The sequence below is a fragment of the Sebastes umbrosus genome, chromosome 22 (assembly GCF_015220745.1).
Source record: "Sebastes umbrosus isolate fSebUmb1 chromosome 22, fSebUmb1.pri, whole genome shotgun sequence".
NCBI classification, from domain to species: Eukaryota; Metazoa; Chordata; class Actinopteri; order Perciformes; family Sebastidae; genus Sebastes; species Sebastes umbrosus.
Window position 1 is genome coordinate 8,974,593 of NC_051290.1, and position 13,663 is coordinate 8,988,255.

The 13,663-nt window shown below is 38.0% G+C and overlaps 2 protein-coding genes across 2 annotated transcripts; both read left to right on the forward strand.

Annotated features, from left to right (window-relative positions):
• The first annotated feature begins 1,370 nt into the window (after positions 1-1,370).
• Positions 1,371-5,221, forward strand: trmt10a (tRNA methyltransferase 10A). The gene is made up of 7 exons (XM_037758873.1): positions 1,371-1,640; positions 2,713-2,872; positions 2,952-3,023; positions 3,100-3,174; positions 3,365-3,514; positions 3,620-3,725; positions 4,595-5,221. The coding sequence occupies exons 1-7, from the start codon at positions 1,477-1,479 to the stop codon at positions 4,783-4,785; spliced, it is 918 nt and encodes a 305-aa protein (XP_037614801.1). The 5' UTR covers positions 1,371-1,476; the 3' UTR covers positions 4,786-5,221.
• Positions 5,222-5,732: 511 nt separating this feature from the next.
• Positions 5,733-13,289, forward strand: spata6l (spermatogenesis associated 6-like). The gene is made up of 14 exons (XM_037758872.1): positions 5,733-6,139; positions 7,177-7,314; positions 7,465-7,513; positions 9,182-9,223; positions 9,382-9,506; positions 9,704-9,796; positions 10,254-10,511; positions 10,799-10,898; positions 11,086-11,132; positions 11,501-11,622; positions 11,734-11,827; positions 12,135-12,200; positions 12,321-12,333; positions 12,585-13,289. Exons 1-12 carry the CDS (start codon positions 6,092-6,094, stop codon positions 12,198-12,200), a joined length of 1,182 nt encoding a protein of 393 aa, XP_037614800.1. The 5' UTR covers positions 5,733-6,091; the 3' UTR covers positions 12,321-12,333; positions 12,585-13,289.
• The last annotated feature ends 374 nt before the right edge of the window (positions 13,290-13,663 follow it).

A 13,663-nucleotide genomic window follows, 5' to 3' on the forward strand; every position in this document is an offset into this window, starting at 1 on the left:
TGTGATGTGACATGATGTCCAATCTGTCCTGTTGACGAGTCTCTTTAAAAGCAGTTGTTTTCAGCTATACGGTTCCATTCAGCACTGACAATTTTCCGGCGTGTTTGCGAGGCTGAAAACTGGCTTAGCACTGATGATTGTGGAATGTGTGCTAAATAAGCAGTCAGTGTTAAAGGCTTCTCTGCCGGCTGTGGGGCGCTTATAGAAACTGGGTTAGGAGGGGATGGAGGTGGACGGATGGCAGGATCATGTTGCAGAGCTCGAACTCACAGAGGCAATCCCAGTGTGTCTGCAACAAATTCCATTACACACACACACACACACACATGCACACACACACACACACACGACACAGAGATACCATGTGATAATAACGTTGTTATACTGTTGGCTCAGTGGGGAATGAATGTCAGATATCTTCCACAGAGATAAACAAAACATTAATGTCGGACCCGTCAACAAATTTGTAATGATTAATTCACAATCATAATACATTTTTTTTTATGAATAAATAAATAATACATCCACAGAACATACATAATAACATAACGAAATAACGTAAAAATTTTATCAATAAGACCTTTAAGGTTGGACATTGACCTTGAATGGTTAAGGTTAGGATAGGTCAGGGGTCAGCAACCTGCAGCTCCAGAGCCACATGCGTCTCTTTAGCTCCTCTCCAGTGGCTCCCTGTGGATTTATAAAAATGGAAATGAATGACTGTTTTTTGTTTACATTTTCATTTTTATTTATCATTGTTGTAGGTCTATGGTACGACGGAGTATTAGTGCCACATTGAGGAAAAATAAATAAATCTGAGATTTCGAGAATAAAGTCATAATATTATGAGAATAATGTCATAATATAAAGTAGTAATTTTACGTGTTAATTTCTTTTTTCTGGTAAATTTATGACTTTATTCTCATATGACTTTATTCTCGTAAATTTCTGACTTTATTCTCGTAATATTACGACTTTTTTTCTCACTAAGTTATGACTTTTTTTCTCGTAACATTACGACTTTATTCTGTAAATCTCTGATGTTTTTTTTTCCTCTATGTGGCCCTAATACTCCGTAGTACATTTGCACTTTGGCCCTCACTGCATTAGACTTATATACTATATACTTAGACTATAAACTGTGTTACCTTCATCACAATGCTCAAATGTGCTCAAAGAGAGATTTTTATTTATTTATTTATTTTATTTTATTTATTTTTTTTGCCTAAAATGTCTCTTTTGATAGTAAAGGTTGCTGACCCCTGGGAGAGGTCTTTTTGCAAGTTTTTGCTAGATTTCGCAGTTTGCGGGTTACCTTCTAGACATGCCCACAGCACATGAATGCATCTGGCGCTGGTAAATGACGTCATATGCGCGCCAACCAACACAACATTACATGTGGAACTATGTGGCTCAGTTGAGCAGCTTATTCAGTTGTTTTTAGTGTATTTTCTCGGTCATCTCTGCTCTTTACAGATGGCTGATGAGAGTGTGAAGAGAGAAGCTGCAGCCCAGCAGGACAATGATAACAAAGACAATGACAGCAGCAATGGAGGAGCAGAAAACCAAACTGTGTCCAAGAGGCAGAGGAAGAAGCTTCTGAAGCAGCAGAAATGGGAAGAAGAGAGGGGGCTGAGAAAGTAAGTGTCAGAGTCAATGCATTATCTATTGGTATATAACATGTCCCTTTTACATGCCAAACTCCATTCAAACATTTGTCAATTTAAAGGTCCCATATCATACTCATTTTCAGGTTCATACTTGTATTTGTGTTTCTACTAGAACATGTTTACATGCTGTAATGTTAAAAAAACACATTATTTTCCTCATACTGTCTGCCTGAATATACCTGTATTTACCCCTCTGTCTGAAACGCTCCATTTTGGCTCATTTCAACGGAATTGCAATGGAATTGCGTTGCTAGGCAACAGTTTGGGCCCATGTGTACTTCTTGTCAGCTGATGTCGTTTACATACAATGCAACAGGAAATAAACTGGGACACATTTAGAATGTTTACGTTTAAAACCGTGCAATGGTCTAAATATTGTATATTTGTGACATCACAAATGGACAGAAATCCTATAACGGCTTGTTTCAAACGCACAATTTCTGAATACGGGCTGTGTGCATTTCTCCATATATTGAGTGTTTTGATAGTTTAACAGTATTTATATGGCACTTAAACCTGCTATATAATATAAAAGACATGAAAATCTCACTTTTTACAATATGGGACCTTTAAGGTTGTATTGCTTGTAGTGGCTATTTGTCCATCAATGTGCCACTGATGCTCCTGAGGGGTAAACTGTGTTGGCAGAATAATAGTCAGTTTGAATTTAATTTGTGATTTATTTATCCAGCCTCTCTTGATCTGGTAAAAACAAAACTGCTGGTTGCTGCATATTTTATGGCTTAGTGTTTCATTTTCCCATCATGCATGAATACCTGTCTTACTTATGTTATATGCAAACACCATCATATGACCAAAATTGGTCTTATAACAGAGTGTGTGTGCAGGCATGTCCTAAACTTGAGTCATGCAGCAGTAATTCATTTAAAGGAAGACCCATGGAGCGACCAAAACCAACAATGAAGTGATCCAACAAACCAGTAGAACATACTCCACCAAACGTGTATTATTTTCTGTAGATATTTGACTACTATTACGAGTGTCTGCAGCGTGGTGTCATCTCAGTATCTGTCTGCTGCAGGCAGAGGCGGAAGGACAGGAAGCAGCAGCGTCGGCTGCAGAGGCAGGAGGACGAGGGAGGAGAGACCCAGAATGTGAGGAAACGTCCACGCAGGGAGGTGACGCCCAGCTCACTGAGGCTGGTGGTGGACTGCAGCTTTGACAACCTCATGCTGGTCAAGGTAATAAAAGCTGATAAAGATGTTAAGATATGAACTGAGGTACTGACTCTCCTGACCAACAACCTTGTCGTGTCTTCAGGATGTCGGGAAGCTTCACAAACAGATCCAGCGGTGCTACGCTGAGAACAGACGGGCCTTGCATCCAGTGCAGGTTAGTGGCTACTGACTGACATGAAACAGTAGAGACAGTCCCGTCTGATGTATAACTACTCCTCTCGCCTCTGCAGTTCTATCTGACAAGCCTGGGAGGACAGCTGAAACAGAGCATGGATGAAAAGGACAAAGGATGGGTAAACTGGAAGGTACTGCAAATCTCTGCAATAGCATTTAGACAAGGATCACCACATCCTTGCAAGTAGGAAGCAAATTGCATTTATTTGCATAAATGTTTGTTTGATATGATTTTGTGTGTATTGTCATTGTACAGTATGTCTCATTATGCAGTGTTGCATAACTGTGTGTATATGTGCATGCTGCTGCTGTTGTGTGCAGGACATCAGCATTAAACCAGAGCACTACAGTGAAGTCGTGGCGAAGGAGGAGCTGGTGTACCTGACGTCAGACTCTCCCAACGTGCTGGAAGAGATGGACCACAAAAAGGCCTACGTGATAGGAGGCCTTGTCGACCACAACCACCATAAGGTCTGTCTGGCTTTGCCGCTGCGCTGCCCTGCTGCTTGTAGTTCCTGCTGCTTGTAGTTCCTGCTGGCTGATTTGCTAAGTTTTCTGTCTGATTTCTGTTTGCAGGGGATCACCTTTGAGAGGGCGAAGGAGCTTGGGATCGATCACGCTCAGCTTCCTCTGAGCAGTTTTGTCAAGATGAACAGTCGGAAGGTTCTGGCAGTCAACCATGGTAAGGACTAGTATCAGACCAATATACGGTGTGAGACTGGTATCAGTAGACTTAAGCCACTGCACAGGTGACATTGACCAGTTTTAGTTAGTTGTGATTGGTGTCCAATAATATGGAGGTTAGAACCTGCCAAAATAAAAAATGAAATGAATAAATAAATAAATGACTCGATAAATAAATATGTAATTAAATGCAGCAAAAATAATATTAAAAAGATTTGTAGCCATTAATTAATTGATAAAATGTGACATAAATTGATAATTCCCTTATTTATTTACTCTTCTGTTTAATTTATGTACTTACTACATTTTTAAATGTATGTATTTATTTTTGCATTTTTATTTTTTTAAATTTATTTTGTATTCATTTGACATTTATTTTAAAATTAATTAATTAATTTACTTATTTATGTACGATTTTCCCTGATTTTCTCCCTATTTATTTTCCCAAACTTATTTATTTGTGTATTATTTTTTTTGTATACATTTCTTTACACATTTCTTTTTAAATCTCTTTATACATTTCTGCCTCATTATGCAAATGAGGGGTGAAATGCAAAGAGAAAATCATACAGAAATAAATAAATAAATAAATAAATACATGAATACATAAATAAATACACACATTTAAAAATAAATGCAAACATAAATAATAAATAAATGCAAAAAAAAATTCAGGGGAGGGGGGAAGAGGTGCACAGCGCACGTTGTGTTTACTAGAAAGTTCATGTGTTTTTGAGGTGACTAACAGCAGTAACTGAGGGTCAATTAACCGATCTTAATTACGGCTGTTCTGTGTGCTCTGACTCTCTCACTCCTACTGCCTATACTTGGTTTTTAAAGTGTGCTCTGTTTTCGTCCCGTCTTCAGTGTTCGAGATCATCCTGGCGTACCTGGAGAAGGGCAGCTGGAAGGAGGCCTTCTTCACTGTCCTGCCTCAGAGGAAAGGAGCGGTGGCTGTGGACAAGGACGGAACAACTACTCAGGAAAAAGAAGAAGAGGAGGATTCAAACTCAGACTCTGACCTCGACACACCAGACCAAACTGAGAAAAGAGCCTGAAACTTAGTTCAAATGGACAACTTCAGACAGTTCAGACATGTTGATATATTGATGCTGAGGCTCCACAGAGGGATGTTTCTGTTGACAAAGCATCTGTTTCTTTGAAATTTCAAAATGCGTTTTTTGTTTTTAAATCAACTATTTATTGAAAGTTTTACTTTGTGCCTCCTGTGATGGGTAATAACTTAGTTGAACAGCTAATGGAAGTTTCAGTTTTACTTTGTTTTGTTTTTGGCAGAATATACAGAAAATAATTTATACTTGAATTTGTATTCCTTTTAGCTCAAAGCTCTAGCTGTCAGACCGGTGTTAAATGTCTTGATTAAAAAGAGCAGATTTAAAGAAGCTGGATAAAGTCAACACATTATTGGCCGTGGAATTCTTGGAGTATTATGGGATGTTTTGAGAGTATAGCCACAATATAAAAATGAGTGAATTTGATCCGTTCTATGGAGAAGGTGTGGGAATATTACACAATTTTGCAAATGAATCTTTATATATTATATAATGCAGGATAATGTGAGAGAATCTATATTATTCTTACTCTGCTATTGGGAGACGATCAGCTCATAGTTGAATATTAAAAAAGAAAGTTTAACCAAAAGAACTTCTGCACCTCCTCAGGCTTTAAAAAATCATTTTTTTCATCAATCAAAATCAATCTCGTTAATTAAATGCAGCAAAAATAATATTAAAAAACATTTTAGCCATTAATTAATTGATAAAATGTGACATAAATTGATATTTCTGTTTTAAATTGCTTCTTTATTTATTTACCCTTGTATTAATTCCCTTATTTATTTATGTATTTATTAATTTTTAAATGTAGGTATTTCATTTTTCATTTTTATTTATTTATTTTTTTTCATTTATTTATTTATTTACTTATTTAAGTATGATTTTCCCTGATTTTCTCCCTATTTATTTCCCCAAACTTATTTATTTTTGTATTATTTTTACACATTTCTTTTTACATCTCTTTATACATTTCTGCCTCATTATGCAAATGAGGGGTGAAATGCAAAGAGAAAATCATACATAAATAAATAAACAGCCTGCTTTCTTTGGTGGAAACAGATGAAACATACCTGACAGATTATGTCATGGTAAAAAAAAAACTACAAACTACAAAAACAACACTTTACGGTAAGATGATTTACGCCCTGGTTGCTCTGGCAACTAAACCCGGAAGTTGTAGTATCCATAGTAACGAGGTAAGGTGACGCTAAACCGGAGAGGAGTATATTCAGTTTGAAGCTGTATTTATAGTCCGTCTCATCATTATTTGATAGAAAAGAAGAGTTAAATGTCAAGAAAAGCGCTGAAAGTGTTGGTTGAGTTAAAGTTCAGAGCGGTAAGATATCTAACATTCATTCATTCATCCTCTGGATGAGAGAACGACGCACCACAAACCAGACTACATTCAAATATTTGGTGTTTTAATATTTACTTACATTTATCTACCTACATGGCAAAGATAAACGTTTGTTAGCACCAGTATGTTGTATGAAATGTTAAGGGGAACAATTCGGCGTGAAATGCATCAAATATAACCAAGCCTATGTATGTTTAATTAGTTTAATAGGCTATAACTTTAAGACTATATGACTCACCACCTAGTGGGTCTGTCTGACTACACAATAGACCAATAGACTTACTTCCAGACCAGTTTTAGTTACTTGTGATGGTGTCCGATAATATAGAGGTTGGAACCTGCCAAAATAAAAAAATAAATAAATAAATGATTCAATAAATAATATGTAATTAAATGCAGCAAAAATAATATTAAAAAGAATTATAGTCATTAAGTAATTGATATGTGACATAAATTTATATTTCTATTTTAATTTGCCTTTTTAATTTATTTACCTTTGTATTAATTCCCTTATTTATTTACTCTTCTGTTTAATTGTATGTATTTATTAATTTTTAAATGTATGTATTTATTTTTGCATTTTTGTTTTTTATTTTAAAATTAATTATTTTATTAACTTATTTATTTACGATTTTCCCTGATTTTCTCCCTATTTATTTCCCCAAACTTATTTATTTGTGTATTATATTTTTGTATACATTTCTTTACACATTTCTTTTTACATCTCTTTATACATTCTGCCTCATTATACAAATGAGGGCTGAAATGCAAAGAGAAAATCATACAGATATAAATAAATAAATACATGAATACATAAATAAATACACACATTTAAAAATAAATGCAAAATAAATAAATAAATACAAAATAAATGCAAAAATAATTTCAGTAGAGGTGGGAGGGGGGAAGAGGCGCACTACTCTGGGCCAGCGAAAACTGGCTCTGGCACAGTACTGATTTGACTTATAACCCTTATTTAATCATACTAATATATGTCCCTCCATGCATGCTCTCAGGTTTCTTGTCCTGGAGTCCATCTGCAAGCCAAGGATGATATCTACCTCAGCATGTGCATCATGGGCCGGTACTGTCGGTCTGAATGTCTGCCTGCCGTCTTCCCTCTGCTCTTTCATGAGAAGATGACCTTTGAGAAGGCAAGTCTTCACTCATTCAATAAAATTAGATGAGACATGCCTTATTGTATTGAATGCCATAAATCAATTTGACACGACTGCACAGTACTTTGCCAATAAGAAACTTGTAAAATAAGGAAGCTAAATAAAAAATATTTTGTTTCTGTCTAGATCTTCAGACATGCAGTTGACCCTGGAGACATTGCTGTAATGCTTGAGTGTAAGTTCATATTTGGTTGAATTAAACTGTATTACATAATGAACTAATGAACTGATTCCTACTTCTTTTTCATATATTAATAACCCATTTAATTTTTCTCGGATATATCTTCATAAATTATTCTCAGGAGACAGTTTTATGAAGGAATATGTAACATTTTGTGAAAAATGAAATGGAAAAGTTATCGCAAAAGGATGTTTAATGTTCGGTCACAATCATGAAACATACAGTGTCCCAACAAAACAACATCAGAAATATTTTATTTGTAGCGTGTATCAGCTCTAAATTAAATTAATTAATTGCACTCGTAAATAGAAAGGGGGCACCACCTCTTTTTATAGAAAAATAGAAGAAACTAATTCAACAATTTAGAAATTATTTTATCAGTCTCGCAGTATTAAATACAGTTCTGAAAACATTGATCTAAGTTCTGCTCTGAGATAAACACACATACAACGACATACAACAAAGTTAATACATATTGTATGAGTGACAAAACCTGTAAATGAATGAGTGAAATGGAGTTCAATGATATGACAGATGTTTAAGGAAAATAGTGAGGAGAGAGATAATGCTCAATTATTTATCTAAATGCTATGAATGGGATAACTTAACAATTTGGAGATTAATAAATTCAGAAGATCGTCTTACAACAACTCTTGTCAAAAGTGACTCAGTAGGAAAATCCTTACTTTGCTGCAGAAGTCAGTTCTGTTTAAATCCAAATGTCGCTTGGTCCTTAGACGCCCTTTGAAGTCAAAAAGGGATCAGTGATCTTGTTTGTTTTAGTTGGGAAAGGGTCTTTCCAAACACGTCGTAAAGTTTTATTTCCTCCTGCAGAATCATCTCGTAACCATTTGAGTGTCAAACTGGTAATCCACATAAGATTGAGTAAGTCCCACAGCTCAAAGGGACAACAGGGCAGCCAGCGGTCACAGATTCCTTTGGCCATAAAACAAATGGTCTTTGCCATGACATAGGGATCTTGTTTTTCTCATCCTAGTGTACAGAAGGAACAGCAACAAAAAGTCTGTTTGTCAGTCAGAGATGGACACACCAGCCTTTGGCTACATATTTAAAACATGAACAACTGAAATATTCCAAATAAACACTTTACCATCAAGTCCTCCAACCTACAGTAAATTAACAAATAGGTTGTTTGTCATTTCCTTCCAAAATGGCCCATATGTTTTTTTGACTGGCACCCCTATCTGTCCAATCAAAATCAGTCCCTAGTTATTTTAACCCAAACATTGATTTATTTGTTAGATAATTTCCGTACTTAAGTAATGCCACTTCTGTAGTTATTTTAACCCAAACATTTATTTATTTGTTAGATCATTTCCGTACTTAAGTAATGCCACTTCTGTAGTTATTTTAACCCAAACATTTTTTTATTTCTCACATAACTTCCATACTTAAATATTGTCACTTCTGTAGTTATTTTATGTGACTTCATCCACATTTATTTTAGTATTAATAGACCAGAACCATAACTTTTGTTCAGTCTATCATACTTTTCTCTGGGTTAGCATCTGCTTCATTTAAGGAACATATGATATCAGTATAATATTAGGCTATAGGGATGGTTAGTCTGTGTGTCCTGTTGGTCTTCTTGACATACATGAAACTGTGGATCTTTCTCAACTTGATACCTTTTCTCTTCAGATGAGACGGTCACGATTGAACTGGTGCAGCTGATTCCTCCAGGTGAGGCTGTTTATTTTTCATATTCATGCTTTTTTGTTCCACTGGTAAGAAATATTCCTACATGAAACCAGACTCTTCTCTCCTGTCGACACACAAGAACGTGGAAGCATTCATTAACAGGATGTCCCAGTGTAACAGAAGTGTGTTTGTGTGTGCAGTAACGGACACTCTGGCCTGCTTTGAAGAAGATGCTCGGAGTTTCTTATTCCCAGAGCCCAAACTGGTTCCCTCCTCCTCTGGAGTGGACCGAGAGGTTCTGATGACCCGAGCACCTTACTTTCCAGTAGGTCCAACCCTATGACATATTACGATAATGCTATTTTAGCATGTTCACATTGATACATCACTAGCAAATTCTTTTTTAAGACATTAACACATTTTCTTGGCCATATAAAAAAGTGAAGACTGAATATAAGTGTGCAGTTTGCAGTTTAATGTGATTACGGTACATATGTGTTCTGTCTCCTCTCTTTTCCCCAGGGTATCGCTCCAAGGTTGGAGTTTTGCACCAAAACAACCATCATTGAGTGTTCAGCTGATGCAGAGATCAACATTTACCCCAATGTACCCATGGTAAATATTGTGATACTGAAGAAAACCTAAAAACCTGATGATTTTGGAGCTATAAGGAGCATTTTTTGTCTCTATGATGAATATTATTCACATTGGATGTCAGATATAAAGATATCCTCAGAAAGTATAGGTCACAGTGAATCTAAGAATATGTGCACCATGTTTGTGTGTTTATATGTAACTGACTTATGACTCCGGGAAGAAGGAGTGCAACACAAATTGCAGCAATTAAGTTAATGTTCCTTCATTGCCTTCATGAGCTGTGTGTCACAGTCACAGCTGCAGCTGCTAACCGTGGTGATGAGCGAGTCCAAATCAGCGGGTCAAACTAACTTCCTGTTGTTTTTAGAACACCAGCATACACTTCACTTTCACCTCACACAGTATCTTGCCTCGTGTCTCATTATTATGTCATGTTTACGCTGTAGGCTTGAGACATCCACTCTTTTATTTCCAGAGGCCAGTGATGAATAGGAACAGGAAACACTCCAGCAGACCCAGGAGCTCCTCTCCTCAGAGGAAACCACCTCAGACCCTTGGAAGGAGACGAGATGGCAGGGCATACGGAGAAAGACACAGCAGCGCCAGGTCACCGTCGTCGTACGCTCCTAGAGCCCAGTCTCTGTCCCCTGTAAGAGTTAGGAACACCCAGCGCCTGGCCCGGCTCAGCCTGGCCTCTGCAGCTCACAGGGACGCAGCCAGCACCTCCCAGCCTGTAAGCACAAACAGCACATCTTTATTCCAAAGGTCACTATAGATTTCCAGCCACAAGATGGCAGAGAAGAGCTGAGTTAGGTACATCTCCACACCTCAGTTACTTCAGCAGCTCTGTTGGTGGTCTTTAACTTGTATCTAATACAAATATCACTCTCACCTCTCTCCATGCTGATGTTATGTATTGTTCCACCAGTGAGAAGGTTTGAGAGTCAGTTGACTCCAGTAGGTACATCTTGTAGCTGTTTGAGCTGCAGGTCTGCTCACTTTATCATCACTCTCCTGCAGATGCTGGCCTCGTGGCCTGGAGCCAGTGGACCTGCCTCGCCCCACCGCTCTGCAGTGTTTACCCGCTCCTCCTCACCTTTGACCAGGTCTTCATCAACAGGTAGAAACCCTCATATAATGCTGTTTTGATGCTACTGAACATGGGTTATAGAGCTTATAAAGTTTAGTGTTATTACTATACTGCCCTGTTGACATGATTGTTACCTGTAAGTGTGATGATGAAATCCTACTCAAGGTCACGTTTCTATCACCCAACAAATGCTTTTCCCCTCTTTTTGCTGTTTCAGTGAGATATTCTCCAACTGGCAGAAGAAAATCCTTATTCAACGGTTTGGTAGGAACAATGTATTTTCTTTCTCAGGATATTCACAGGATTGGCACCTGTGACTCCAAAATGAATAGAAAGTTTTAAAAATACATCAGCTAATACCACAGAAAAGCTAAATCAAAGTACTTTTTGACGAAGGTTTACATCAGTAATATGTGTATATACAAGCCTCAATGAATTATGATGAGTTGAAAAACACAAAAACATAGATTTGTTATCTGTAAACTCTTCAGTCGTGTCTAATTTATTTATTACTGACTGAGCCTTTAATATCTGCAGTTGAGACCAGAGAGTGAAATGAAACGATTGCTGAGGTGCAGATGCATTAATAGGATGGTCATCTGATAGTGAAAGGAACTCCTCTCTGCTTCCAGGTTGGAGGGATATCAGAAGACGACTCCAGCTCCTCAGAGACACATGACCACGTTGACAACCACCAAGATCCTGACCCGTCAGGGCTGTGGCGGTCCTATAGGGAACAGGCCAGGCACAGCAGGTCCTTTTCTTGACTAGTTTTAAATGTTGACATTCATAGTATAATCATGCACCTCATTACAGAGGTAGAAAAATCAGGGCTGTTGGAAGATGTATTTTGTGTGATGTTCAGGTCTCAGTCCAGCTCTCACAGAGAATGGGAAGAGGTCCAGGAGCGTGTTCGGGGACTCCTTACGACACCAAAAGCTGTACGCCGACTTACCTATGTAAGTAATACATAACATTAGAATGTGTTTCAGTCTGGTGTCAGACTTGTTGCCTTTTATACGGGCTACTATATGTCTTTGGGTAGTTGTGTGCCGGCAGACCAAAAAAACTAGGCCGACGGATGCTCACCGACGGCCCCAAACTGTCCGACAGCCGACCATCAGCATGGTGTGTCAGGAACCTTTAAGTGTCGGTATCTAACGCCGACGGATGAGACAAAGTGCCGTATTTGACGCCCTGGGAATGAGAACAGGCTGGGAGATCCCAAATGAAGGATACCACAAAGAGAATATTTTTGTGTTTTAGGGGGCCACACACTCCGAGGTAGACGAGGTTTTAGCCAGGAGGTCCATCTCTCCAGGTCCACCGTGATGACCTGGCCAGGCTCTGGAGAGGTGAGGTGGAACGGCTCCATGAATTTCACTTTTCAGTTTAAAAAATACTGCTCCCTTGATGCATCCTGGTGACATCGTGCTTAAGATGCATACCATGTGATCGCAACATGGTAACACTGGTTTGATTCTGGTTAGCAACCTTTGTCTCTATACTGTGAACTATCCAGTAAGGCAAAAAAAAAAATCATCTCGTCACTCATCACCCCTCCTGCCCTGTATCCCCTCAACCTACTGTACTCCCACTGTACTACAAATATTAAGTTAGGACCACCTTTCTGAGGCACCAAAGCTGTGATAGAAGCCCAAAATAGTACTGTTGTTATACATGTTGTTATATGTCCCTTTGTTTCTTCTCCTTTAGGGAAAGAGACCACTACCTTGCCAATTAGATGTCAAGACTCTCCTGATGTGTGTGTACAGAAAGGTATTTCACTGTAGTGGTTTAATAAATGTTCACAATCACTGTATTAATGACAAAATAATGTGTTTCATGTTAAAATAAACCTTTTAGAATTGACTTACTTAGCTTATATCTCAGTTTGAACACAGCCAGGAAGCAGTAGTACGTCCCTATCCCGTTGATCTATCAGGCTGACATTGTGGAGTCCTCAGGTAAATCCCCAGAAGGTTATTAAAAGCAAACTGTGTCTATGGCGATCTACTGCTGTATATCAGAGGAATAGCTGCTCACTATGACTGTGAGGCATTTAAGCACCGGCTCTATCAGGAACATTGTGATCTATTACAGAATGGTTGCTGAAACAGAACTCTATTTTGGTGTACTAAGAAGTCAAACTATAGGCCTCAGTGGCAGAACAGGACAGGACAAAAGACAAAAGTCTTTAAATAGTTCTGTAAATAACACAGTTTGGAACGAGCAGGTGCTGCTGTCTCCAGAGACTGTAGCTTATATGGGCCCTGGTCAGTCCGCTTTAGCCACGGTCACAATGCCCCTTTTGAGTTATTCACCAGACACTTTACTGTGATTCAGCCATTTACATAGTACATAATTCTCTACCACAATGTCAAAAGGCAGAAGTGTTTATACCTGTTTCATGTGAGATGCGATAAATGATACAAATGGAGATAATGGTACACATTTTCAGACTCTCTTCTTGAAGGTATTTATGGTGTACACACAAAAAGTGATGGGAGTAGTTGTGTGAAGAATGACAACTAAGAGCCTGAGAGAGGCTTTTCACAGCTCTGCACACCCAGAAAGTCTCTGTGTAAAGTCAGATACACTGAGATAGTCATGATTTTAAGAACTGATTAAAAACATCAACTAATTTAAAGGAACAGTGTGTAGGATTTAGCGACATCTAGAGGTGAGGTTGTAGATTTGAACCTCTCCCGTGTGCCAAGCGTGTATAGGCCCTATCTAAAGACAGCTGTCGTAAGAAATACTTGCCCTGTAAAATCATATTCTGTAAATCAAAA

What these genes read in the sequence shown, in the direction of transcription:
- trmt10a (XM_037758873.1), top strand. Translation starts at nt 1,477, where the DNA reads ATGGCTGATGAGAGTGTGAAGAGAGAAGCTGCAGCCCAGCAGGACAAT. An exon ending in ACAACCTCATGCTGGTCAAG is followed by an intron (nt 2,873 to 2,951) that starts GTAATAAAAGCT and finishes TCGTGTCTTCAG; the next exon opens with GATGTCGGGAAGCTTCACAA. An exon ending in GGGCCTTGCATCCAGTGCAG is followed by an intron (nt 3,024 to 3,099) that starts GTTAGTGGCTAC and finishes TCGCCTCTGCAG; the next exon opens with TTCTATCTGACAAGCCTGGG.
- spata6l (XM_037758872.1), top strand. Translation starts at nt 6,092, where the DNA reads ATGTCAAGAAAAGCGCTGAAAGTGTTGGTTGAGTTAAAGTTCAGAGCG. An exon ending in CATTGCTGTAATGCTTGAGT is followed by an intron (nt 7,514 to 9,181) that starts GTAAGTTCATAT and finishes TTTTCTCTTCAG; the next exon opens with ATGAGACGGTCACGATTGAA. An exon ending in CTGTACGCCGACTTACCTAT is followed by an intron (nt 11,828 to 12,134) that starts GTAAGTAATACA and finishes TTTGTGTTTTAG; the next exon opens with GGGGCCACACACTCCGAGGT.